Source organism: Bufo bufo, chromosome 3, assembly GCF_905171765.1.
Source record: "Bufo bufo chromosome 3, aBufBuf1.1, whole genome shotgun sequence".
In the NCBI taxonomy this organism is placed as follows: domain Eukaryota; kingdom Metazoa; phylum Chordata; class Amphibia; order Anura; family Bufonidae; genus Bufo; species Bufo bufo.
In genome coordinates this window covers 218749193-218774845 of record NC_053391.1, presented here as the reverse complement: position 1 = coordinate 218774845, position 25653 = coordinate 218749193, and the positions used below count along the sequence as shown (strand labels likewise).

General features: G+C 45.4%; 1 protein-coding gene across 1 annotated transcript in view; it reads left to right on the top strand.

Moving 5' to 3' along the window:
* MAPKAPK2 (MAPK activated protein kinase 2) overlaps positions 1 to 25260 on the top strand; it is a 79222-nt gene extending 53962 nt beyond the window's left edge. The window contains exons 4-10 of the mRNA XM_040423947.1: positions 142 to 221; positions 2660 to 2786; positions 6215 to 6290; positions 10220 to 10344; positions 12013 to 12098; positions 23287 to 23367; positions 23502 to 25260. Coding sequence (XP_040279881.1) covers positions 142 to 221; positions 2660 to 2786; positions 6215 to 6290; positions 10220 to 10344; positions 12013 to 12098; positions 23287 to 23367; positions 23502 to 23636 — 710 coding nt within the window. The 3' untranslated portion in view covers positions 23637 to 25260. The remainder of the gene's footprint in view (positions 1 to 141; positions 222 to 2659; positions 2787 to 6214; positions 6291 to 10219; positions 10345 to 12012; positions 12099 to 23286; positions 23368 to 23501) is intronic.
* Positions 25261 to 25653: the final 393 nt, after the last annotated feature.

The following is a 25653-nucleotide window of genomic DNA, read 5'->3' as shown; positions in this document are numbered from 1 at the left end:
CCTGCCTCTCGGTGCACTGCAGCCCTACTTATAGAAGAAAACTGTTTTCTCTGGAATGGTGACACCTGTTTTCACCATGAATGTTTCCATTATAAGGGTTGACGATGCTTAACGATGTATTTATTTTTTTCTATACTGCAGAGGCTTCAGACATCATGAAAAGCATTGGAGAAGCAATACAGTATTTACACTCAATCAATATTGCCCACAGAGATGTTAAGGTATGACAGTCCTTTCATTGCAATATTAGGGGTTGGGAAGAGTATGTTCTTGGGATATGCTGTACTTCAGGCCGGGATCACATGTACCGTGGAGCCGCAGATTCTGAAATGCCAGATGTGGCAGTATTTTGTCTGATAAAATGATGCACACCACGACAGAAACCAGACAGCCCCATTATAATCGGTGAGGCATGTGGGGTGCCATTGGTGTCCGTCATGCGACAGATCCAGTACTGCCATCATTTTTATTGTCCTGCTCCTATAATGGAGCAGACCTGAGCGGTGCAGATGTGAACAGTGTCTTACACTGCCCGTTGTTCTTTTGGATGGAATAGTTGCAAATAGGGCTGAAATGATTACTCGATTGAATCGAGTAATTTGACACAAAAAATCCTCGATGCACATTTTCTGCATCAAGGATTCGTTTGTGTCATGTGACCACAGAGCGGGAGTGAAGCGCTTGGTATTGCTCACTGCTCCGTGGTCACCTGCCGGCCCGCACTCCGCTGCACTGGATCCTGACACATCGTCGGGACATAGAGCACGCGCCGTGGGGGGGTTGGGAGCTAGTGGCACTGGGGGGGGCTGATGAGTTTTTTTTTTTTTAAAGAGAAACGTTGTTTTAATTAGTTTTCTGTTATTAGAGTACTCAATTAATCATTGGTTTAATCAGTAGAATACACGATTACAAAAATAGTCGATAGCTGCAGCCCTAGTTGCAATTGACCCTGCTTATACGTAAAGTGCACGTCAAAATGATGTAAAACTGATTAGTGATGGAGAATTTCCGAAACAGTTAGATGGATGCACAATCCGTTCCAGCTGTTGTGCCCTCTGTAAGTGATTGTGCATACCAAGTCCAGCTAGGCCCTGTTCACACTAGCATCATAGACTGTGAATCAGCCAGAATCCACATTTGCTGAAGTGGTATCTGCTTCATTTTAAACCAAGGGACCTGATGGACTCCATTGACTTTAATCACGTTTGTCACTTCTGTTATTCTTGACATGTAAATTTGCACTGTTACTAATAAAATGGGCCTGTAGCCTCTCCTGACATGTCTAGTTTAGTAGCCGCTTGCATCCCCCCTGCAATAACTATTCTGGAGAGTCTGTTCTTATGGCTCTATGATGTGCCATTCCTTTATTATTCCTGCTAGAAGCTATAAACGAATCGCCTACCATGAAGGTCTATCTGGGAGTTACCAGTTGTGGGGGGTGTCCCCTGCACTGTCTAACAGTATCAAGTCGGTGCTGCCTGTGTCAGACTGTGTGTAGTCACGCACCCCCCTCAACGGAGAAAACCCACATGGACCTTCATTTTAAACTGCTAGCAATGAATTCATAACTTCTAGCAGGAATAATACAGGAATGGTACAACATAGTCATAAGAATAGATGTTCCAGAATTGTTACATGTGGAATGCAAGTAGTTAGGAAACCCCCTTTAAAGCGGTCCTGCGCCTCCCCTGATGTGTGTTTTACTAAGTTATTAACAAACAAAAGTCTAAAGCCTCTAAGGGTCCATTCACACGTCCACATTCGTTCCGCAATATCGGGAATGGGTGCGGACCCATTCATTCTCAATGGGACACGAATAGTTGCGGAGAGCACACCATGTGCTCTCTGCATCCGCATTTCCGGAGCTCGGCCCCGCAAAAAAAAATAGAACATGTCCTATTCTTGTCCGCAAACTTTAAGATAATTTTTAAAGGGGTTGTCCAAGTTATTGCAACATTACCAGTATGTAGTATTGTCTATGTAGCAATTCAGTGAATGATCCTTTGTGCCACTGATGAACTCCAGTTTTTGAGTAGTAATCGTCCTTTAAGGGAAGATAAAGTAATGAGTTCTTCTGACATGGCGAGCAAGGTTCAGCGTGATCTTGGCTCCTGCCGTCGCTGAATTAAATATTTACTTCGGCAGTCTTATAAGTTGATGCTGGTGTAATGTGGAATTCCAGTTATGACGGCTCACTACATGCTTTTCCACTTACTCCTTCTGGTTAAATGTAGAGGTCTTGGGTGCCAGCTGTTGTACAGTCTCCCAGCATAGGCTTCCAACTCTATGACGACACTTAGCTCATGATGCCAGGATCGGGGATACTTTTTGCAGTGGGCGCTAACACCGCCATCTAGAGGGCATGATGTGATTTAAGAAAACAGCTTGCCCGTAAACCGTGTTGTGTTTTTTATTTTAATTTTTTTAAAATATATATTTAACTGCATAGAACCCCATTGACTAGAACGTATCTGATATTGGGGTTAATGTGAGAAAGTCGGCTGCATCCAACATCCCCCAATTCTCTGCGTGTTCTTTACCTTGCATGCATTGACATGATTGCTTGGTCATGTGTATCTGTGTTGTCTGTCCCATGTATAGGAAGCTTTCCATGTCATATGATGGCAATAACCTGTTCGTTCTCCGATTTCCATTGCAGCCAGAAAATCTCCTCTACACGTCCAAAAGACCAAACTCTGTCCTGAAGCTCACAGATTTTGGCTTTGCTAAAGAAACGACAACTCATAACTCTCTAGCAACCCCTTGTTACACACCGTATTATGTGGGTGAGTATTGGACTGGCTAAATGATGCCGTGTGTCCTGTTTAGGGTTGTTGCGGGTATCGAAATTTCGATACCCAATCGATACTTTTGTCCCGGTATCGATACGATACCGGGATTTCCGTTTTTTCGATACTGGGCTGCGCTTCTGCGCAGTCTAGTATCTCTGAACATGAGCGCGCTGCTATCGGCGCGCTCATGTTCTCTCTCAGCAGCACGGGGAGAAGGAAGCTGTCCTCCCTCCCCCCTGTGCTGCTGCCGCTGCCACCAATGAGAAGAGAGGGGGGGAGGAGGGGCGGCAATGAGAAGAGAGGGTCGGAGGAGGGGCGGCAATGAGAAGAGAGGGTCGGAGGAGGGGCGGCAATGAGAAGAGAGGGGGTGGAGGAGGGGCGGCAATGAGAAGAGAGGGGCGGAGGAGGGGCGGGCGCACTGCGCCACCAATGATAGGATTACTATCGGAGCGATGGGAGGAGACATCAGCTTCACTAGTGGGCGTTCCTTTTCCCTGCGCTGCGATTGGACAGCGCTACAGCCAGGGAGAAGGAACGCCCACTAGTGAAGCTGATGTCTCCTCCCCATCGCTCCGATAGTAATCAGCAGCATGTGGAGCAGGAGAGGAGACAGTAATGGGGCACTGCGGGCGAACGGAGCGGCGCCCAGGACTAAATGGTGAGTGCTGAGACATCGCTGGGCGCCGCTCTGTGTGGCCTAATAGTGAAAGTCTGGACTCATATACAGTAGTCAGTCTTTAACACATAAAGGAGGCGGGTGCCGGCAGCAGAATCGCATTGCCGGCACCCTGCCCCTGACAGGGAGCTGCGATCAGCGGCAGTTAACTGCCGCTGATCTGCTAGTACCCGCCTCCTGTATAAAGGGGTAAAATCATTGGTGGTGCAGTGTGCCCCCCCCCTCAATCCCCCCATCCAATTAAAATCATTGGTGGCACAGTGCGCCGGCCCCTCTCAACCCTCCAGTATTAAAATCATTGGTGGCAGTGGCCACAGGGACCTCTCCACTCCCCCTCATTGGTGGTGCAGTGGCAGTTTCTGATCGGAGCCCCAGCTGTGTAAGCCTGGGGCTCCGATCGGTTACCATGGCAGCCAGGACGCTACAGAAGCCCTGGTTGCCATGGTAACATCCCTGATGCTGTGTGCACAAAGCACAGAGCAGCAGGGACAGTGTGGAGTCCTATTCACCCTGATAGAGATCTATCAGGGTGAATAGGAAAAGGGATGAAAGATCCCAGGTTCTAGCCCCTAAGGGGGGAAATAGTTATTAAATAAAAAGTGAAAAAAAAAAAAACACTAAAATATGAAGTATAAATCATCCCCCTTTTCCCAATTTCACATATAAAATATATAAATAAACATATTACATCGCCACGTCAGAAAAGTCCAAACTATTAAAATATAAAAAAAAAATCTAGGTGGTGAATGCCGGAACAGAAAAAATAAAATAAAAACTGCGCGATTCGCCATTTTTAAAAATGAGGAATGCACGTGGCTTTTTTTGTTTATTTTTTTCGCGTGGTATCGAATGGTATCGAGTATCGCAATACTTTTTCATGGTATCGAAACCGAATCAAAAATTTGGTATCGCAACAACTCTAGTCCTGTTATGGTTGCCTCGTAGTTTGTGACGTCCCTGTTCGGAACTGGGAATGGAGAAGTAATCTCTGCTGTAAGGTGATTGTATGACAAGTAAGGTCACCTTTGTCATACATACTATGTGACCATGGCTGGGACCTTTGTCGTTTTTCCCTTTTTATTCTCGTGATGAATCTGCACTGTTAGCAATTAGGACTTTATAGAGACTCGTCCCATTATTACGATGGGTGACTGTACCATCTTACCTGAAATAATGTAGGAAGGTGTTATATGTGCCTAGTACCAATGAACTGTCTCATTTGTGGCTTTTGATTCAGGAAGCCACAATTTATGCCTTTTTCACGTACAGTTTAGTGACGTATATTCAGACTTGTGATACAGGTCTCGTCTCCTCTGTGATAATGATGCTAGTTGGCAACACTTAAAGAAGAACGCCTGCAAAAAAAACTTTATTCTCTGACCTGCTACAAAGGTACATGATGTAATCTGTAGTGAAGGTAATCTTACCAGTGTCTGTATTTCTGAGTTATCCCCTCCCTTCTGCTGCTCAGCTGTGTCATCTGACCAGCAATCAGACTTTCCAAAGCACACACAGCATCTTATGCGTGGACTGAAAGTCAAATTCTCTATGTATTCCTATGGAAGTCTCATAGGAATGACTAGAGAAGTAACTGACTTCCTGTCCTGTGTCAGTTGGAGATCAGAGAGCTGGTCAGATGACACAGCTGAGGATCAAAAGGGAGGTTATAACTCTCAAATACAGTCACCAGTACCAGTAAGACTATTACTTTCACTACAGTTGACATCATGTACCTTTCTAGCAGGTCAGAGCTACTGTAGAACAGGTGATCAGTGGGGGGGGGGGGGGGGGTTGGGGGGGTGCGGCAAGTGTCAGACCCCCGCTGGTCAGATATTGATGGTCTAGCAATATTAAAATCCTGGAATTCCCCTTTAAAGGGATTCTGTCATCAGAAATGAGCCCTATAAGCTAAACATATGGCGATGTCCCTTGTAAAACACAGAATCCTAAAGTGAGTTTATCAAATGCCCCTGTGGCTCTATATTCCTAAAAAAGCGGTTTATATCACCTGTCAATCACTTAAAAATGTGTCCAAGGGGACGTCTCATGGTGAAAGGTGCCCAGCTGCAGCCATGTCGTTTAGGTGCCCAGCGCCGCCTACTCAGCTGAAATCGCCACCCTCCCTTTCATGCGATCCGCCTACCTCACGTCATCACTGCCTCTCTAACCACCGCTCGCTTCATCCAGATCCCGCGAGCTTTGAACCAGGCTGTAGGAGGTTGGATGGCTGGGATGGGCAGTCAGTGGAGGTTCGAGCGAAGTGCGCCGGCCGGCGCATGCGCACTTCGCTATAGGAGGTCGTTGCCAGTAGTCCGCACAGGCGCATCAGGATATACCTAGTGCGCACGCGCGGGATCTGGATGAAGCGAGCGGTGGTTAGAGAGGCAGTGATGACGTGAGGTAGGCGGATCGCATGAAAGGGAGGGCGGCGATTTCAGCTGAGAAGGCGGCGCTGGGCACCTAAACGACATGGCTGCAGCTGGGCACCTTTCACCATGAGACGTCCCCTTGGACACATTTTTAAGTGATTGACAGGTGAGATAAACCGCTTTTTTTAGGAATATAGAGCCACAGGGGCATTTGATAAACTCACTTTAGGATTCTGTGTTTTACAAGGGACATCGCCATATGTTTAGCTTATAGGGCTCATTTCTGATGACAGAATCCCTTTTAATAAATCTTCCCCCCCAATTGATTTTAGCTTTTATTTGATTAAGTCTCTAATTCTTGTAATGTTCTCTTCAAGCTCCTGAGGTTCTGGGCCCAGAAAAATATGACAAATCATGTGATATGTGGTCACTTGGTGTCATCATGTATATTCTGTGAGTATCATAAATACCAATTTTTCCTTACTTCTTGATATCCTGTAATTTATTGTATGAAGAGATGTTTAAGTAGATCTAAAAGCTTACATTAAGTTATTTGGTTAAACCACCGTATTACTTCAATGAAAATCTCCTTTCTCAGTGGAAAGTTCTCAATAGAAATTTCATGAGGGGTTTCTCTGCCTGAATTTCGTTTTTAGAATACCATGCTGCAGACTGAGATTGTGAATGGCTGCCCTGACTGTGAAAACACACTGCTGTTTTAGGCAGCAAGTCTCTAGAAATCAGACGGCCTCATATTATCTGGGTCTGTAGCACAAAATAGAATTGAGAAGAGGCAAGGAGGTACGACCGTGCTCGTGCTGAAAGGGGTTGTACGTAATTAGAAAAACATGCCGTGAGCAGTGCCATGCTTGTACCCAATACCGCAGCTCATCTCCATTGAAGTGAATACGGTGGAGCTGCAGTACAACGCGCAGCATACACAGCTGGGGCAGAAAGCAGCCATGCTTTTCTATACATGTACTACCCCTTTTAAAGGGTTTCTACCATCAGAATTTCTGTTATGTAGCTGACTGACATTAGCGATGTGCTAATGTCAGCAGTACATAAGTGTTCTTTTTACATTTGTCCCTGCAGCCGTTCTCCTAAAAAAAAAAAAAAAAAACACACACTTTTACAATATGCTAATGAGCCTCTAGGCGCTATGTGGGTGTTGATTCAGCACCTAGATGCTCGGTCCACTCACGCTTTATCTCGCCCAGCTCCTCCGTTTAGCCCGCCCTGCTCCTCTTGAGTGACGTCCGAATACACAGCATCGCTGACAAAATCCCGTGTCTGCGCCGTCCACTTCTGTATTCGGCGCAGTGATTGAATGACGCACTCCTATTTATATATATATATATATATATATATATATATATCTCTCAAAAAAATAGAGGGAACACTTAAACAACCCAATGTAACTCCAAGTCAATCACACTTCTGTGAAATCAAACTGTCCACTTAGGAAGCAACACTGAGTGACAATCAATTTCACATGCTGTTGTGCAAATGGGATAGGCAATTAGCAAGACACCCCCAATAAAGGAGTGGTTCTGCAGGTGGTAACCACGGACCACTTCTCAGTTCCTATGCTTCCTGGCTGATGTTTTGGTCACTTTTGAATGCTGGCGGTGCTTTCACTCTGGTGGTAGCATGAGACGGAGTCTATAACCCACACAAGTGGCTCAGGTAGTGCAGCTTATCCAGGATGGCACATCAATGCGAGCTGTGGCAAGAAGGTTTGCTGTGTCTGTCAGCGTAGTGTCCAGAGCATGGAGGCGCTACCAGGAGACAGGCCAGTACATCAGGAGACATGGCGGAGGCCGTAGGAGGGCAACAACCCAGCAGCAGGACCGCTACCTCCGCCTTTGTGCAAGGAGGAACAGGAGGAGCACTGCCAGAGCCCTGCAAAATGACCTCCAGCAGGCCACAAATGTGCATGTGTCTGCTCAAACAGTCAGAAACAGACTCCATGAGGGTGATATGAGGGCCCGACGTCCACAGGTGGGGGTTGTGCTTACAGCCCAACACCGTGCAGGACGTTTGGCATTTGCCAGAGAACACCAAGATTGGCAAATCCGCCACTGGCACCCTGTGCTCTTCACAGATGAAAGCAGGTTCACACTGAGCACATGTGACAGAGTCTGGAGACGCCGTGGAGAACGTTCTGCTGCCTGCAACATCCTCCAGCATGACCGGTTTGGCATTGGGTCAGTAATGGTGTGGGGTGGCATTTCTTTGGAGGGCCGCACAGCCCTCCATGTTCTCGCCAGAGGTAGCCTGACTGCCATTAGGTACCGAGATTAGATCCTCAGACCCCTTGTGAGACCATATGCTGGTGCGGTTGGCCCTGGGTTCCTCTTAATGCAAGACAATGCTAGACCTCATGTGGCTGGAGTGTGTCAGCAGTTCCTGCAAGACGAAGGCATTGATGCTATGGACTGGCCCGCCCGTTCCCCAGACCTGAATCCAATTGAGCACATCTGGGACATTATGTCTCGCTCTATCCACCAACGTCACGTTGCACCACAGACTGTCCAGGAGTTGGCAGATGCTTTAGTCCAGGTCTGGGAGGAGATCCCTCAGTAGACCGTCCGCCACCTCATCAGGAGCATGCACAGGCGTTGTAGGGAGGTCATACAGGCACGTGGAGGCTACACACACTACTGAGCCTCATTTTGACTTGTTTTAAGGACATTACATCAAAGTTGGATCAGCCTGTAGTGTGTTTTTCCACTTTAATTTTGAGTGCGACTCCAAATCCAGACCTCCATGGGTTGAAAAATTTGATTTCCATTTTTTTATTTTTGTGTGATTTTGTTGTCAGCACATTCAACTATGTAAAGAACAAAGTATTTCAGAACAATATTTAATTAACTCAGATCTAGGATGTGTTATTTTTGTGTTCCCTTTATTTTTTTGAGCAGTGTTTATGTATATGTGTGTGTATATATGTGTGTGTGTATATATATATATTTTTTTTTTTTCTGCACATCTTTGGGTGTAGAATCTGCATCATAAGTGCACAGCAAATCCGCAACCTCTAAAAATCGCCGTAATCTTAGGTTAGAGCAGTCTCTCGGCTCCAGGTCTCAATGACTTGCTTGTAAAATACTAAGGGAATTCAGAAAAAATGACCTGTTGTGTACACAAAGACTGGAGTTGAGAAACCATTATGTTGATGCCTAAATGGCAGGAGTTTTTACTGCGGAATGCGTGGAGAGCAAACCTGTCCGTGCTTTTGGTGACGTTTTATTTAACCGAAGCCAGGAGTGGATCCAAAAGGAAAGGCTTTTAGGGTATGCTCACACGTGGCGGATATGGTGTACAGCAGCAGCAAAGTGGATGGGCACTGAAGAAAAAAATTGTGCGAAATCTGTCTGGAAAATTAGATGCAGCTCAGATTTTTTAAATAATGAAATAAACAGCACCACTCTGTAGAGAACTTCTTCTGTTCTGATTATTTATTTTTGCAAGGCAACTTCACCAAATTGTGACGTTTCGGTCGTAAGACCTTTATCAAACACTGACAACAGAGAAAATACTCCATAAGTACAGATACACATGACAACATCACAAGTTATATGTACATAACACCTAGTATAGTCAGATTCTTGAGGAACCTTACATACATAGTATAAAGTATTATTCAAGTATAGGTACAAAAATATAGCTCCTGCTCGATATCAGCTTCGTGATCATAAACAAATTATCACAAAAATCAGGCGAGACTCCGTATCTGTTAGATAAACATTCAGGATAAATATTGGAGCTCATAGAATAAGTATTGGAATATGAGAGTTTATGGTGCACATTCTGCAATCCCTAAAATGCGAGAAAACAGCAGCTACTACAACTTAAGGCGGTATCCGTCCCAGAGCCAGTAATGGGTTAAAAATAAAGCATTCAAATGCATATATAGATATCAGAACAGAAGTTCTCTACAGAGTGCTGTTGTTTATTTCGTTCTTGTATGATTCTGGCTGGGAAGCCAGCACAACAAGCACCACCATTACGATAGACAAGAGTGCCACGTCTTGTCTATAATAAGTGCTCAGATTTTTAATCCACAGCGTGTAATTTTATGCTGTGGATTTCACCCTTTGCAGGTCGTAGCCAATCCACATGCATGTTTTGCCACTATATCAGGTGCACATTTATTTCTGCTGACTTTACATCCCATGTGGAACGCCCTTGCGCTTCAGTACAAGTACAGAACAAATGTGTCCGATAGTCTAGGATATTGTATATAACAGGAGCCCTACTTGGCCTGAGGCAGTTCTGGATCATTATTCTTGATTTCACACTGTATTGTTCTTTACTCCATTAGTAAGTTCTACATTCAGATGGTTGACACGTATTCTCACTCTCATTTCTCACAGATTGTGTGGGTATCCTCCATTTTACTCCAACCATGGTTTGGCTATATCTCCGGGAATGAAGAAGAGAATCCGTATGGGACAGTATGAGTTTCCTAATCCCGAGTGGTCTGAAGTATCAGACGAAGGTGAGAGAAAGTTGTGCTTGCCTTGAAGATAAAACATGTTTCTATCAACCAAGAAGTATTGGAGACTCTCACCCTGGTCAACACTATGAAACCAGACAGATTGCCTGGTAGGGTTGATCATGCTGATTAAAACAATACTTAATTTGTCTTTATAGGTTGCAGCGTTGTGGAGATATCAGAACATTTAATCCTCATGCAAATCAGGCATCAGGAACACCAAGGGGCAGGTTGTAGCACTTTGAGCACCACTACAGCTACGCCCTTTATGCTCATTACACTACTCTCTCCCCTTTTATTAACAGGGTTAATGGCTAATAATCATTGGTGCTCCAGCATTAATGTGTTATCATGAGTCATTGGTGTCAGTGTTTTATACTGTGGCTTATATGTATGCTATCCTTAGTGGCAGTGAAGACTCTACAAGGGGAGCGAGTACTGGTCAGGGTGGAGAGTGCTTATCTTTCCATCCTGCCGGCAGCTGCGCTCCTCTGCAGTGTGTGAAGCCACTGGTACCTTCAGATACTGGGTGGACTAACGCCATCTACGTGACAGACGGCAGAGGAGCACCGGTGCCATCAGGATGGAAAGGCAAGTATTCTCTTCTACTCGCACAGTGCTTGCTCCCCTTGCAGAGGCTCCTCTGCCACCAATAACTGCATACATATAAGCCACAACTTCCTAGGGGAATGTGTGTTTTTGATAAAACACGCTGACACCAATGACTCCATATGACCTATTAATGCTGGACCACCAATGATTACTAGTGAGCCACAGCACAGACCCCATTAGACAAGCACCATCAATCATAAGGGAGGGGGAGTGTAATAAGCACTAGGGCATAGCTGTAGCCTTTTGGTGCTCCGACTGCCTGATTTGTATAAAGCTAAAAATACTTATATCTCCACAACAATCTGTTTAATCAGCATGATCAACTCTACCAGGCAATAAGCCTGGTTTCATAGGGGTTGATCAGGCTTTTTAAAGGGGTTGTCTCACTTCAGCAAATTGCATTGATCATGTAGACAAAGTTAATACAAGACACTTATTAATGTATTGTGATTGTTCATATTGTCTCCTACGCTGGCTTTTCAAATTTTTCTCTTGCATTGTATATTACTTGTTTCCAGTGGTTACAGCGACCGCTGCAGTGCAGATACAAGGTGGCCGGGACGGTAGCTGATGTACATGCGTCTATGTTCACTCCCGCGGTCCTAGCCACCATACAGGCCGACACTTTTTCCTATAGTGTAGAAGCACAGCCACTTTGTATCTGCGCTTCAGCAGTGGTTGTAACCCCTGGACACAAGCAGTGTATAATGTGATGGAAAAATAAATCTAGCCAGCAAAGGAGGCAATATGGAGAATCACAGTACATTAGTAAGTGCCTTGTATTGACTGCCTCTACATGATAAATGCCATTTGCTGAAGTGAGAGAATCCCTTTAACTGTACTGTGGTCATAGCAGCTTAAATAGAGAAGTGACCTCAGTGAATAGGACATGCTGCTATGTGAGTCATTCAGAAATATTCTTACAAATAAAGGAAACTTGTAAAACGGATAGTGCTTTTTTTTTTTTTTTTTTCCCCTTTCCCCTTCTCTCTTCTCTCCCTTTAACTTGTTTTTCCATTGACTGGGGAACCTATAAATACTGGGACTTGTCATTTTTAGTTAAACATCTGATCCGAAACCTATTGAAGACTGATCCGACTCAGAGGATGACAATTACAGAATTCATGAATCACCCTTGGATAATGGTATGTGCAGCTCACACGCTCTGCTTGCGTCTCGCGTTCTAGTTAATTGATGGGCACTACACCTTATTGATCAAGTCTGCCGCCTGTCCATGAAACTTGAGATCCAGAGTTAGACGTGTCCCTGTAACTAGACTGGTCCCTGAGGATTGTAATGCTACATCAAAGGAGATGTATAGAGGCAGCTTCATGTCCGATTGTAACTGAGCTGATTTTTATTTAAAGGGATTTTCCAGTTTATAGATATTGATGACCTACCCTTAATTGGAGGAGCTCTGACTCCCGGTACCCCGGTGGAACCAACACAGAGAATGAAGCCAGAAGCACAGCTCTTTTTTTTTTGTGTAGTAGGCTTAGCGGGTTAATGCAGCTTAGCTCCCTTTCAATTTAACTTTCATCTTTTTTGTGGAATTATCATTTTACTGGTTATTAAGTAGGAGTTGTATATTTCAGAAATTACAAAATTCTATTTTTTATTTATTTATTATTATTTTTTTTTCAAAGCCCACTGTAAAGTTATTTTGAGCTGTTGAACATGTATTTAGGGAGGATATTTCTCGTTAATATCATTGGGGGACACAGCACCATTGGTATATGCCCAGCTACCACTAGGAGGCGACACTAGATATCAAAAGGTTGGCTTCGCCCAGGTGGGCTATACCCTCTACACAGCCACTAGGCTAATAAGTTTTAGTCTAGTGTCCGTAGGAGGCAGACATGACCTGCTCTGTTTGCAGGTCTTGCTGCTCTTCATTTTTATTTTTATTCTTTTTTTTTTTTCCTTTCTTGGCCTGCTGCAGGATGGGGTCTTGGCCTGCTGCAGGTTGGGGCTCCATCGTGGATTACCACTTTAGTTGCACCCCCTGCGGGCACGTACTTGTAGTACCTACGCCGGTCACCCAGTCCCCCATTACTGCATCTGCAGTGGTATGCCGGCAATCCCACGTTAGTGTTGATTTTGCCGAAGGGGTGATCCTGCGGCACCTGAAGACGCCGGACGGTAAGTATTCTCCCCTGCGTCCCTGCCCTAGGGGGTCCCCCGGGTTAACCTTTTCTGGCCAGGGGATGGGATTCATTTTACTTGGGGAACCTGCTTGGGTCTCTTCCCCTCCTATCCCAGCCAAGCGTGGGAATTAACCCTGTGGGGGGAGGTTTTAACTTACCTCTTTTTCAAGAAGAAAGAGCCTCCATCTTGCCAGCAATCCTGCTTGCCAGCAATGTCCTCTTCGGGGACACGGCACCTGGGGTCCGGTAGGACAACCTCTGGCTAGCTGTTTTTTCTTTTTTCGGGCTCCCTATCAGCCCCCATTACCTCTTCCAGAGAAGACTCTCATTCCTATCACCCGCTCCTAGTCGCCATGTATTTTACATGCGCCCGTTGCAATAAAAAGTTGCCATGCAGGCAGCCTTCCCTGTTTGTACGCAGGAGGCCCTTTATGTCTCTCATGCTGAATGGGCCTCCTCCCTTTCCCCACGCCATAGGGAACCTTGTACGACTCTCCCAATCCGTGGTGGAGTCGCTGGACCGCTTGCCTGCCCAAATTGCGGCTGCCTCTGCCCCTCCCAGGAACTCCTCAGCGGACGGGGCACCCTCACATTCAGACACCAGGTCCCGAAAACGACCTCAGGTTGTCACAACTATGTCCTGCTCCCGCCCTGCCGCATCTTCCACCCCCTCGGGGGACACCTCTTCACCGATTCTGACTCTGAACAGAGCATCAGGCGGTCTTCCTCCATACAGAATCTCTCTAGGTGGTCAAAGACAAATGTCCACTGAGGAACCTCTCCTTCAGGGTTGGTACCCCCTTTAGTTGATTTTCAGATGGCACTCCCCTGGCTGCACAGGATATTATCCACACAGTACATGGCGCTTAACCCGCCTCCATGTTTAGTGCGACAGCTTACCTATGTGGTGTCGCAGGTACGTATGCCTTCCCCTTCACAGGGGGGGGGGTACTGGTATCACTGCCAAATGCTGTATCCAGCAGACTTTTTCCTCGGTCCAAGGTATCTTTTTCAGCTGGAGTAATTTCTCTATTCCAGGGGCTATATTCAACACATTCTCCTAGTCGGAGAGTGTTCCAGGCCACCGTATTACTTCTCTAGACGCTGCACACCATCCTGGGGCTAGCGTGCACCACGCAACATCAAAAACTAAACTTTCCCTTTAAGTGCAAGGGTGTGGTGTGTTAATTAACAGCTCCTTACTACTAGTGTCCAATAGGACTAGTTACACCTATTAATCCTGCACCTACCTGATTAACTAAGACTTAACTTTTAATAATTTTTACTAATAGTACTTAAATTAATAACTAGATCTTTAAAACTTCCAGCAAATCACTGGCCTTGAAGTAACAATAGAGTTGCCCTGTCAGGACGTCGCCTGTCCAGGTTGCCTACTAGTGAGTAGATACACACTAGTGCCTAGCTGGCTGCGCGCTGCCAGTATAGTGTATAGGCACTGTGTGATTCATTGATACTGTAATAATAGGCTCCAGTGATGTACTGTTTTAAAATTAGAGCTTCACGCTGCCCCCCGACATGTTTCGCCGTGTACCGGCGTCTTCAGGGGTTAGGGCAGTGTGTAAATTACAGGGGGAGCCCTGGTTCACTATATTACTCCTTTATTAGGTGAAGTACCTGTATCATCTCCAGAGGCTGTAGCCATTACACCTGTTGGTTCTAGTCTGCACCACAGGCAAAGTATACATGCCATGTTCAGTCGCTGTAGCCATGGCACCTGTCTGGCTCTATTGTGCACCATACAGCCACCTTGCTTCCTTCTTAAGTGGGGTACCTGTACCATCTCCAGATGCTGTAGCCACTCCATCTGTCTGGTTTTTAGTCTGCACTACACAAGGTATTACTCCCTTATTGGGTAGAGTACCGGTACCATCTCCATTACTGGCGTCCTCTGTTAGGCCTCTTTCACACTTGGTTGTCCGGATCCGTCGTGCACTCCATTTGCCGTAGGTGCCCGCCGGATCCGTAACACCGCAAATGAACTGAAAGCATTTGAAGACGGATCAGTCTTCAAAATGCGTTCAGTGTTACTATGGCACCCAGGACGCTATTAAAGTCCTGGCTGCCATAGTAGTAGTGGGGAGCGGGGGAGCAGTATACTTACCGTCCGTGCGGCTCCCGGGGCGCTCCAGAATGACGTCAGAGCGCCCCATGCGCATGGATGATGTCATCCATGCGCGTGGGGCGCCCTGACGTCACTCTGGAGCGCCCCAGGAGCCGCACGGACGGTAAGTATACTGCTCCCCCGCTCCCCACTACACTTTACCATGGCTGCCAGGACTTTAGCGTCCCGGCAGCCATGGTAACTATTCAGAAAAAGCTAAACGTCGGATCCGGTAATGCGCCGAAACAACGTTTAGCTTAAGGCCGGATCCGGATTAATGCCTTTCAATGGGCATTAATTCCGTATCCGGCCTTGCGGCAAGTGTTCTGGATTTTTGACCGGAGCAAAAAGCGCAGCATGCTGCGGTATTTTCTCCGGCCAAAAAACGTTCCGGTCCGGAACTGAAGACATCCTGATGCATCCTGAACGGATTTCTCTCCATTCAGAATGCATTGGGATAATCCTGATCAGGATTCTTCCGGCATAGAGCCCCGACGACGGAACTCTATGCCGGAAAAGAACAACGCAAGTGTGAAAGAGCCCTTAGCCTTTACACCTGTCTGGTTTTTGCTCTGCATTACACAGCTGTTTTACTCGCCATTACACCTGTCTGGTTCTAGTGTGCATCACGCAGTCATTTTACTCCTTTATCAAGCGCATACCTATGCCAGATGCTGTAGCAAAGTCTCCACGCTCATTATAGTGTGCACCATGCAGCCAGATAACGCCAATGCTCATGCGGAGTACAATCTGTGGCCCATACGGCTCCTGCATTGCCCTTTCCTGGCTGTAATGTGTGCTAGGCAATAATGTGGCCCCTCTTCATGCGGAGTGATGGTACCATCCCCAGACACTGTATTCATCACTCTTTTCTGGTTCTAATATGCATCCATTACAGTCGTCCTCGGCTGTGTACTTTTACTATCTCAAGGCGCTGTATCCAACAAACCATCCTGGTTTTAGTATGTACCTGGTAACCATATGTTCCCCCCCCCTTCTTGGGCGGAGTAGAGTTGCAATTGTTAGATCCAGTATATAGCTGGCCTGTTCAGATCTCACACCTGGTACAGTACCTCCTCAACCAGGCCCTCTGAGTGCACCAGGTCTTCTCATTGCCCCTGTACTAGGCATGATTTTTACTTCATTGCTTGACGCACTATTTAACAAGACTTCAGTCCTGTTATGCACCAAACAACCACACTCCCTCCGCCCTGGGCAGGTTGTTGGCTATCATGCTAGGTTTGTTGTTTGTCAACCCTATAAAGTATTACTGTATTCTGCACAGCTGCGTTAACCCATTTCATGGATGGAGTACTCGCGTTGTTGTTACTGCCTAGTTTTCACAGGGTTACATGGCCCAGTCCTGGCAGAGTACCTGGATCACCACTGGATGTTCTATCCTGCAGGGATACGAAGCAGTGTGAGCACCAGCCGCTACTGCAGTTTTCGGGTCATCGCTGGAGGTCCTCTCTGATATGGCTGTGACAGGACTAGCGAGCGCTACACACCTACTTAGTGGGTGGGATTTTCCGCTGCTCGCCCTGGTATCTAATATAGTCCCGTAGTTCTTCTGTGGTCCAGGCGTTCTTTGTACACCCTTAGATTCACGGATTAGTGGTGCTACATGACAGAAGTGCCGTCCCCTTGGGCCTTGCAGTTTTCTGCACCTGTCAGTTTCTTCCCCTTTCCTTGGGGGTTTCATTGTGCTCTCCTGCTAGCTGGTTTCTACATGTCAATGTAGTCTCTACCGGCTTCCCCTGGCGAATTCTGCATCCTCTTCTGACATATACGGTAGATGTCTGGCCTTTCATTTACTAAATCCAGACTGCTGTACTTTCCCATTTCGTGTTATACAGTTTTCTAGCCACTACACTTGGGATGGTTGGTTAACTATGGCCAATGTTTTTCCCCTATGGTGGATACATTTCAATTTCCCCTTGATAATCTGGCTATTATTGTCCTCGTGTGGTCCGGTTCTGTGGACCCTACTTGAGCCTCTGTATGGGTTATTTTGCTTGGAGTCCCTGCCCCAATGATTCTTAGACCATCTAGCTGGCTGGTTCCCTCTGGGGAAGCTACTCGTAGCATCTCTGACTGCCCATGCTGTATGACAGCTGTATCTTTTGAGCCCGGTTTGTTGTTTTTTTCCCCTCCCAGGTCCCCATAGATTTTTTACGTCTGTCCAGGTCAAGTACTTGGTTCTCAGAGTCTGCTACGGTTTGCAATTTGGATCGTATTTGTCCCTTTTGGGATGCAGCTTTCCCTAGTTTTGAGAACTGTTCCTCCTTAGGCTGTTTGGAGTCCTCTCCCTTCTACTCCAATATCTCTGACGTGTGTCTCTGCTTGTATTACCAGGGCCTGCGACTGTTTCCCTTTTCCCTGAGACTTCATTTGGCCTTATCTTTGGTCTTACATTTCACAGCAATAGTTCTAGTTTTTTGGAGACTCGATCCTAAGTTCCCCTTCTCCCCCAGGGGTTGGCTGCTTTCTCTAGCACGATGGGGTTTCCACCTTCTCATAGGGTGTTTCTCTTTGCCCACCTGCCTTGCTGTGGAAGGAGGCTTGCTCCCTTCCCATGGTTTCCTCTCTACCCTGGCCTTTACAGGAGGTTGGCCACAGACAGGCCATGTTTTTGGCGTGAGACAAGTTAGTTTTTTCTTTGCTCGGTCTTCTTTCTGGTTGGGTTCCTTTGCTTCCAGCCTTATAGAATCGCCTTCCTTTTGCCGAGGGGCGGTCCACAGGGTCTTTTTTGGCTTGTTTCCAGGACGTTTTCTCCTTGGTTAAGGACTGCTCTATCCTTTTTTCCTGGCCTTTTTTCTCCTGCCAGGTACCCTCAGTCTAATTTAAAGTCCCATATACAAAGAATTGTATAAAACATTATCACATATCCAGATACTTGGTACATCTCCCACAATTATTGTACATAATATATATACCAAGAAAAGAAAAACAGTTGCAGAATTATTTGACTGTTTAGACCCAACAATCCCCTCCCCCAACTACCTGCCCCCCCCCCCCCCCCCCCAGATCAGAGCATGAATTTTCAAGACCTTATTATATTACGACATGAGTGTGAGACAACCATTCATTCCACAACTTCTCAAACTTCTGAGGACAACCTCTCCTAACAAACACTCCCCTCTCTAAAGTCAACATATCATGCACTTTTCTCACAAATTCCTCCACTGTTGACGGACTCCCCTGGATCCACCTAAAAGCAATCAACTTCCTGGCCACATACAATAGTCTCCCAACTGCCACCTTGACAGCCTCTCCCCCACCAATCTCCTTCACATATCCCAGCACACAGATCTTTGGGTCCTTCTGCACCCTCAATTCCAGGTTACGATTAATCAAAGTCAACACCTCATCCCAAAAACTACTTAACACTGGACATGACCAAAGCATATGAAACAGATCGGCACCTTCCACCATGCATTTTGGACAATTGTCATCAGTCCTAACATCGATTTTCCGTAAAAACACTGGAGTTTTATAGACTCTGTGGATGATAAACAGTTGTGACAACTTGCCCTGTTCACTTACAGACACTCTCGGGACTGCCTCCAATATATCTTCCCACTGATCCTTAGGGATGTCCCCCAAATCCTTTTCCCATTTCCTCATCCTTGTAAGAGGGAATCCTATCAAAAATTTGTCTAAAAGCAGAGTATACACCTGTGATATCAGACCTCTCTTTCCTCCAGCTGGGAGAACCAGTTTATGGACCACATCCATTTTTGCTATAATGCAACCCTTCCTCATCGTGACATCATAGGCGTGTCTCAGCTGCAAATATTGATAGAACCACACTTTAGGAATGTTGAATTCCTGCTGTAGGCCTTGAAATGATTTAAATACATTAGTCTCGATCAATTGACCTATCCTCATTACTCCATGGGATTCCCAATTTCGGACTCCTGATAGAGAAATGAATTCTGGCATCAAGTTATTGTTCCATATTGGGGAAAGCTCACCTACCCCACCAACACCCCTGATCAATTTCACCTTTGCCCACACTTTTTTCATAAGCTCTATAAGCGTTACTTTCTCTCTCCCCCCATGCATCCCTGCACCCTCCAGAATACCCATAAGGTCCCTACTACCCAACCAGTGTTGCAGTATCTTCCCAGTCACATCTGGTAGCTGAAATTCCATCCAACCCTTAAAATGTTGACACTGAGAGGCTAAGAAATAAATCCAGGCATTAGGGACAGCCAAACCACCTTCAGACTTGGGATATTGCAGCGTCTCCAGCTTAATCCTAGCTTGACCATATTTCCAGATAAGATCTCTGAATATCGAATGTATTTTCCTAAATCTCTCAACTGGGATCCATACAGGGGCATTATTCAATATGTATAGTAACTGAGGCATCATTACCATTTTTAAGAGATTCAATCTGCCAACCACCGACAAAAAGAGTCTACCCCATGTCCTTGCCTTCAGCCTAAAAGTATTTAGCAAAGGAGTTAAATTAAGTTCTTCAAAATCCAGCAGTCTAGGTGTTATATATAGCCCCAAATATTTAAACTTGCCCACCCAGGGTATCAAACTATCTGCCTGCGCACCAGAGAGTGCCTGTCCGTCTACCGGCATCAAGGCAGACTTCTGCCAATTTATCCGGAGCCCAGAGAAGCCACCAAATCTATCTATTAAAGCCATGGCTGCATCCAAAGAGCCCCCAGTGTCACCCAAAAATAACAGTGTCATCAGCATACATTGCCACTTTATTTTGCGTCTCACCATATCTAAACCCCACAATATGAGGTGACAGGCGGATAAGGGCTGCAAGTGGTTCAATTGCTAAAGCAAACAACAAGGGTGACAATGGGCACCCCTGTCTGGTGCCTCTGGTCAAAGAAAAGCTATCTGACAGCCCCCCATTAGCTCTGATCCTTGCCTTTGGACTTGAATACAACACCTTCACCCACTGAATAAATCGAGCACCAAAGCCCATAACTCTTAAGGTTTCCCATAGGTAGTTCCATTCAACACTGTCAAACGCCTTGGCGGCGTCTAACGCAAGTAAGGCCCTATCTCCTCCATTATCAGCTGGAATATTCAGACTAGCATATACTCTACGGATATTTATAGCAGTCGATTTCCCAGGCATAAAGCCCGTTTGATCCGGGTGCACTATAGTTAGGATTACCCTGGACAGCCTGTTCGCCAGCACCTTCGCCAGGAGCTTCACATCTGCTGTTAATAGCGAAATTGGTCTTTAGGAATCAGGAACTTTGGGATCTTTCCCAGGCTTAGGAATAACTACTATGATAGCCTCCTGCATAGAATGTGGTAGCGAACCCGTCTCCAGAGAATATTCAAGAACCTTTAGTAATTCCGGGAGAAGTATCCCCTGCAACTTTTTATACACCTCCACTGGTATGCCGTCTGCCCCCGGCGCCTTACCGTTCGCCATCCCCCCCAAGAGCAACCTCTAACTCCTCCAGCGTGATCGGCTCTTCCAGTCTCTCTCTATCCTCCTCTGATAACACTGAAAGCTGAGCCTCAGCCAGAAAGGCGGACAAGGCCTCCTCCGAGCTAGACGCCTTGGAAGCATAGAGAGAGACGTAAAAACCTTTTAGAATATCTAATATCCCTTTTGTATCCTGGCTACTATTCCCATTTCCATCCATTAGTTCTTGTATACAAGAAGAACCCCTCTGTGAAACCACTGAGAGCAGATGCCCAACTTTCTCCCCCTCCTCAAAAGATCTTTGGCGGTAAAAACTACGTTTCCTCTCTGCAGCCTGTAGTAGGTGACACCTCAGTTCTTCCTGAGCTACCTCCAGCGCCTCACTATTAGCCATGGTGGGGATTCTACCAAACTCCCTTTCCGCCTCTGTTACCTGTACATGAGCTTTAACATCTGCCTCTCTGGATTTAGATTTATGCTTACTAATTTCTTTGATCAGTACACCTCTCAAAAACGCTTTCATGGGATCCCAGACTCCGTGTATTGAAGCCGTCCCTCCATTAAAAGAAAAGTACTCCCTGACCTCCAGAGTAATCTCAGACAAATCACCAAGTACATTCAGCCAATGCGGGTTACATTTCCACAACCTCGGTCCCTGCCTAAGCACGCCCAGGCACAAATCAATCTGCACCAAGGAATGGTCAGACAACGACCGAGGGTGATAAATAACATCTCTTATCAGTGGTAGCATAACATCATTAACCAAAGCCAGATCTATGCGTGATAGTGAATGATGCGTAGCAGATCTACATGAAAACGCCCGCTTATCCGGGTTACGCAGCCTCCAAGCATCAAGTAAACCAGTTTCCCTCATAATATTCTTAAGAGCCACACTCCCCGGTGATCCACTGGCACCTTCTACCCGACATCTATCTATGGAGTCATTCAATGTACAATTGTAGTCCCCCACTAGCAGCCACGGCAGTCCAGGGAAGTCCGCCACAAAGGTCATAATATCCCTTATTAAAGGGGAAGCAAAAGGTGGAGGCACATACACTGACACCAACACCACCTGGATCCCATCAATCTTGCACACTACACACACATACCTGCCCTCAGCATCCACACATTGCTTCAGATGTTAGTACCTTATACTTTTATGCACAATCACACTTACCCCCCTGGAGTGAGAGGAATGGATTGCATGTACCACATGACCTACCCAATTTTTGTTCAGCCACTGCACATTATCCTTGGACAAATGCGTTTCCTGCAGGCAGCAGATAGCCGGCTGAAATCGACTCAAATATTGAAATATACATTGTCGTTTTCGTGCATCAGCCATTCCCCTCACATTCCAGCTCAACACTTTAATCACCTGTGTCATGATGAAAGATTACGGCATGTTTGAATCTCACACCCCATACGAATGTCACTCTCTCATAATGCACGCCCCTCACCCATCTCTGACCCGTCCCCCTCCATGCACTCACAGGCCACGCCCCCCTCTCCTACTGCTATTGGTACAAACTGATTAGCCTAGTGGCTGTGGAGAGGGTATACCCCACCTGGGCGGAGCCAACCTTTTGATATCTAGTGTCGCCTCCTAGTGGTAGCTGGGCATATACCCATAGTGCTGTGTTCCCCAATGAATTGAACGAGAAAGGGATTTTACGGTAAGTACAAAAATCCTTTTTTTTTTTTTGTAGGTTAAAGGGCTTGTGCCACTTACAAAACTTATTCCCTATCTACATGATAGGAAATAAGTGTTCGGAGCCCCAGCAATCACTAGAACATGGGTCTGCAAGTGCTGCCGGACTGCCCCATGAGCTACACAGTCCTGGTGGTAAATGATTGATGGCAGAAGGTTGCTGCTAGTTTAACCAAAACAGCCCGAGCTGTGGAAGTCACTGTCAGTAGTACCGATTTTCCCGACACATCAGCCCCAGTTACAGTGGAAAAGTATTGTGTGTAAAATAATAAAGACCTCCAGACACACCTTTTAAAAGTAAAAAAAAAGAATCCGCTTACTCTGTATATACCCATAAGGTCCCTTTTAGACAGGACAATTCAGCAGGTGATTGTTGGGAAAGAACCATTTCTTCCTGACAATCACTCGTCAGTGGAGATTACATGCAGCGATCTCCTCCACTGTATGGAGAGCAGTGATCACTAATGCCATCGCTCGCCCCCATACAGACTCATTGTTTGCCGGCAGCAGAGCATGTTTAGACAGCACGATCTGCTGCCTGCAAACAATGATTTTTAGGTGCCTACACAAATGATCCAATTACCCAACTAATGAGCGTTTCGCTCGTTCATTGGGTAATTGGCGGCCCCTTTACACAGCCAGATAATCGCTAACAAGTGTTCCTATGAACGCTCGTTGATTATCTGGCGGATTCTCTGCCCTTGTCAAGCGCTCTTTAGGCTAGTTGCACTCTGGTGACAGATGCCACTATACGGCATCTGTTTTAGGTATGGTTTTTTTGTATATATTAAACGTGAGACAAAAAACGTGATTTGAACACAGCCTGATTTCTAGCTCTCTCACCTCTCTAGACAATGTTTCATGTTTGTTTGTTTTTTTGTTTTTTGATGCTTTCTTGAAGGTCTCATTTTTTTCCCTTTCTTCTTCCCACCAGCAATCCACACAGGTACCACAAACTCCTCTCCACACTAGCCGTGTCTTGAAAGAAGAGAAGGATTTGTGGGAAGATGTCAAGGTGAGAACTTTTCTCGTGTAATGCAATTTTCATTAATGAAAAGGAGGCGCTAGATTACGGTTTACAGCAGCCAACGTAATGGATTCTTATATACTCATTCCAGTTTTGGGGTCACATTCCAATTTTTATTGCAGGAGGAGATGACCAGTGCCTTGGCCACAATGAGGGTCGATTATGAACAGATTAAGATAAAGAAAATTGAAGACGCGTCCAACCCACTTCTCCAGAAAAGGCGGAAGAAGATCACCCCTCATGTTGCCACTCATTGAGCTAACGCCTTGATTCACTGTGCTCTAGAACTGTTGGTGCCACTTACACTAGCTCATTGTTAGCTACAAATGTGGTTTATAAGTGCCACTGTAATAATTGTGGAGAGGGCTGGCAATCTAGAAGATTGGTGCCCGGCATGAGAAATCTTATGGTTTTTCAGCTTTCTACTCCATTTTTAGTCTGGAAGTTTTATTTTTACTTTATTTTTCTTTTCTTTTTTCTTTTACTCTTCTGTGTTTATAGAATCTTCACATTATATTTTATATATATAAATATAAGTATTTTTAAACGGCGAAAGTCTTTGGCAAAACAGTGGAGTCCTTTTGGCCTTGACAATAAGAGTTAATGTGTACTCTGTGCGTCCTATTAACAGGTGACGTCCAACATTTTTTATTTTTCCCTTCTTCTGAGGGCCGTGATACCGAGACTGCGCGGCTCTAAAGACTGTTGCATTTACAGTACCGTCATTTAGCAAAGGTGTCGGGCAGAACTGCTTAAGCCACTGTGTTTAGCAGCCTTTTTTGTATTATGTGATGGATAGATTGCATCTACTACCACACCTTTCTCTGTCTGTGTTAGGAATATTTTTTGTCTTGGCTTTGCAATTAAATCGCCCCCCATCAATTGTGTAAATACAGTACAGCAAATTAAGTCTAAAACATCACTGTGTGTCTTTTTCGAGTAACATTTGTATTACTGTTAAAACGCTCTGTGTAAATTTTTCTTTCAGCCATGTGTTCTTTTGACTTCAATACCTTCATATTCATCATTTTGCCTTAAATGCAGCCATAAATATAGACCTAAGGGGTCATTTTTTTTTATTTTTCCATATTTATATATTCTGTAGCATTCAGTGACAACAGGTTATAACTCAACGTTATGAACCTTTAGGCCTTGCCTGTGTGCCTTTCTTCACTTTCAGTTTTAAAGGTGGTTGTGTGCTTTTGGACTGCTTTGATACAAATGCAGCCATCGAATCATCTGATCATATGTACAGAGACATTTAATTGGGTCTGCACCCTGTATCTGGACTATCCTTCTCCATAATGCCTCTTTCCCCATACGTTTTTTAACCTGTGAACTTTTTACATAAAAAGCTTTAAGTACAGTAGGTCTTGATTCATCAAAACTGATGTAAAAGAGAATTGACTGACTTGGCCCAATCAGATCCCACCTTTCATTTTTCAGAGCTCCTTTGGAAAATGTAAACTGGAATCTGAACGGTTGCTATGGGCACCTAAGCCAGTTCTACTTTACATCAGTTTGAATAAACCTTCCACATTATGTCGCAGACACTGCTGTGGTGTAAGCAACTTGATTGTAATGAAATAGTTTCCAAAAATGAAGGTATTTACTCTCCAACGGCACCATTAAATTATGATGGGACTGTTAAACTGTATCTGGGGAATAAATGAAGGGTAGATGTGGGTTGCTGTGTTATTTTTGTAATTCCATCTGTAGCGTTCTCTGCAAAGCAAATTCTTTGAATGCTCTTCTGTGTGCAAGCTCCAGATGTTCTCCTGAACTCTTGAAAGCAATATCAATTTTGAAATTGTTGTAAAATTATAATTTTTGTATGATCAAATTGTTTTACTAAACAATTTTAATATTTTGAAAACCAAACTGCATCGTGGTTTTGTTTCCATGTGTACTTCATTAAGGTATTATTCATTATGGTTTATTTTCTCTGGTCGTCTCCACGACCGCACCCCTGAGACTGGCCCTGCCTCTGCCATGAACAGGAAAAACACTCGAGAGGTTAAACATTTTTTCCGGTCTCTGTGCAAGATAGACATGTGTAGGGGTTTAGGCTGCTAGGAGTCCGATGAATATTAGGGAAAGTTTGCAGAGGGAAGGTGATGGCATAAAGCTCCCTGCTCCTTCATGTTTTTTTCCTCTGACTGGGCAACACGATGCCTATATTAAATGTAAACCTCCCTCTTGACGAGCACTTACCTTGGAGTGCACAGGCAGAGCATATTGGACAGCTAAGATTAGTGTCCAGTCCCTGGCGTG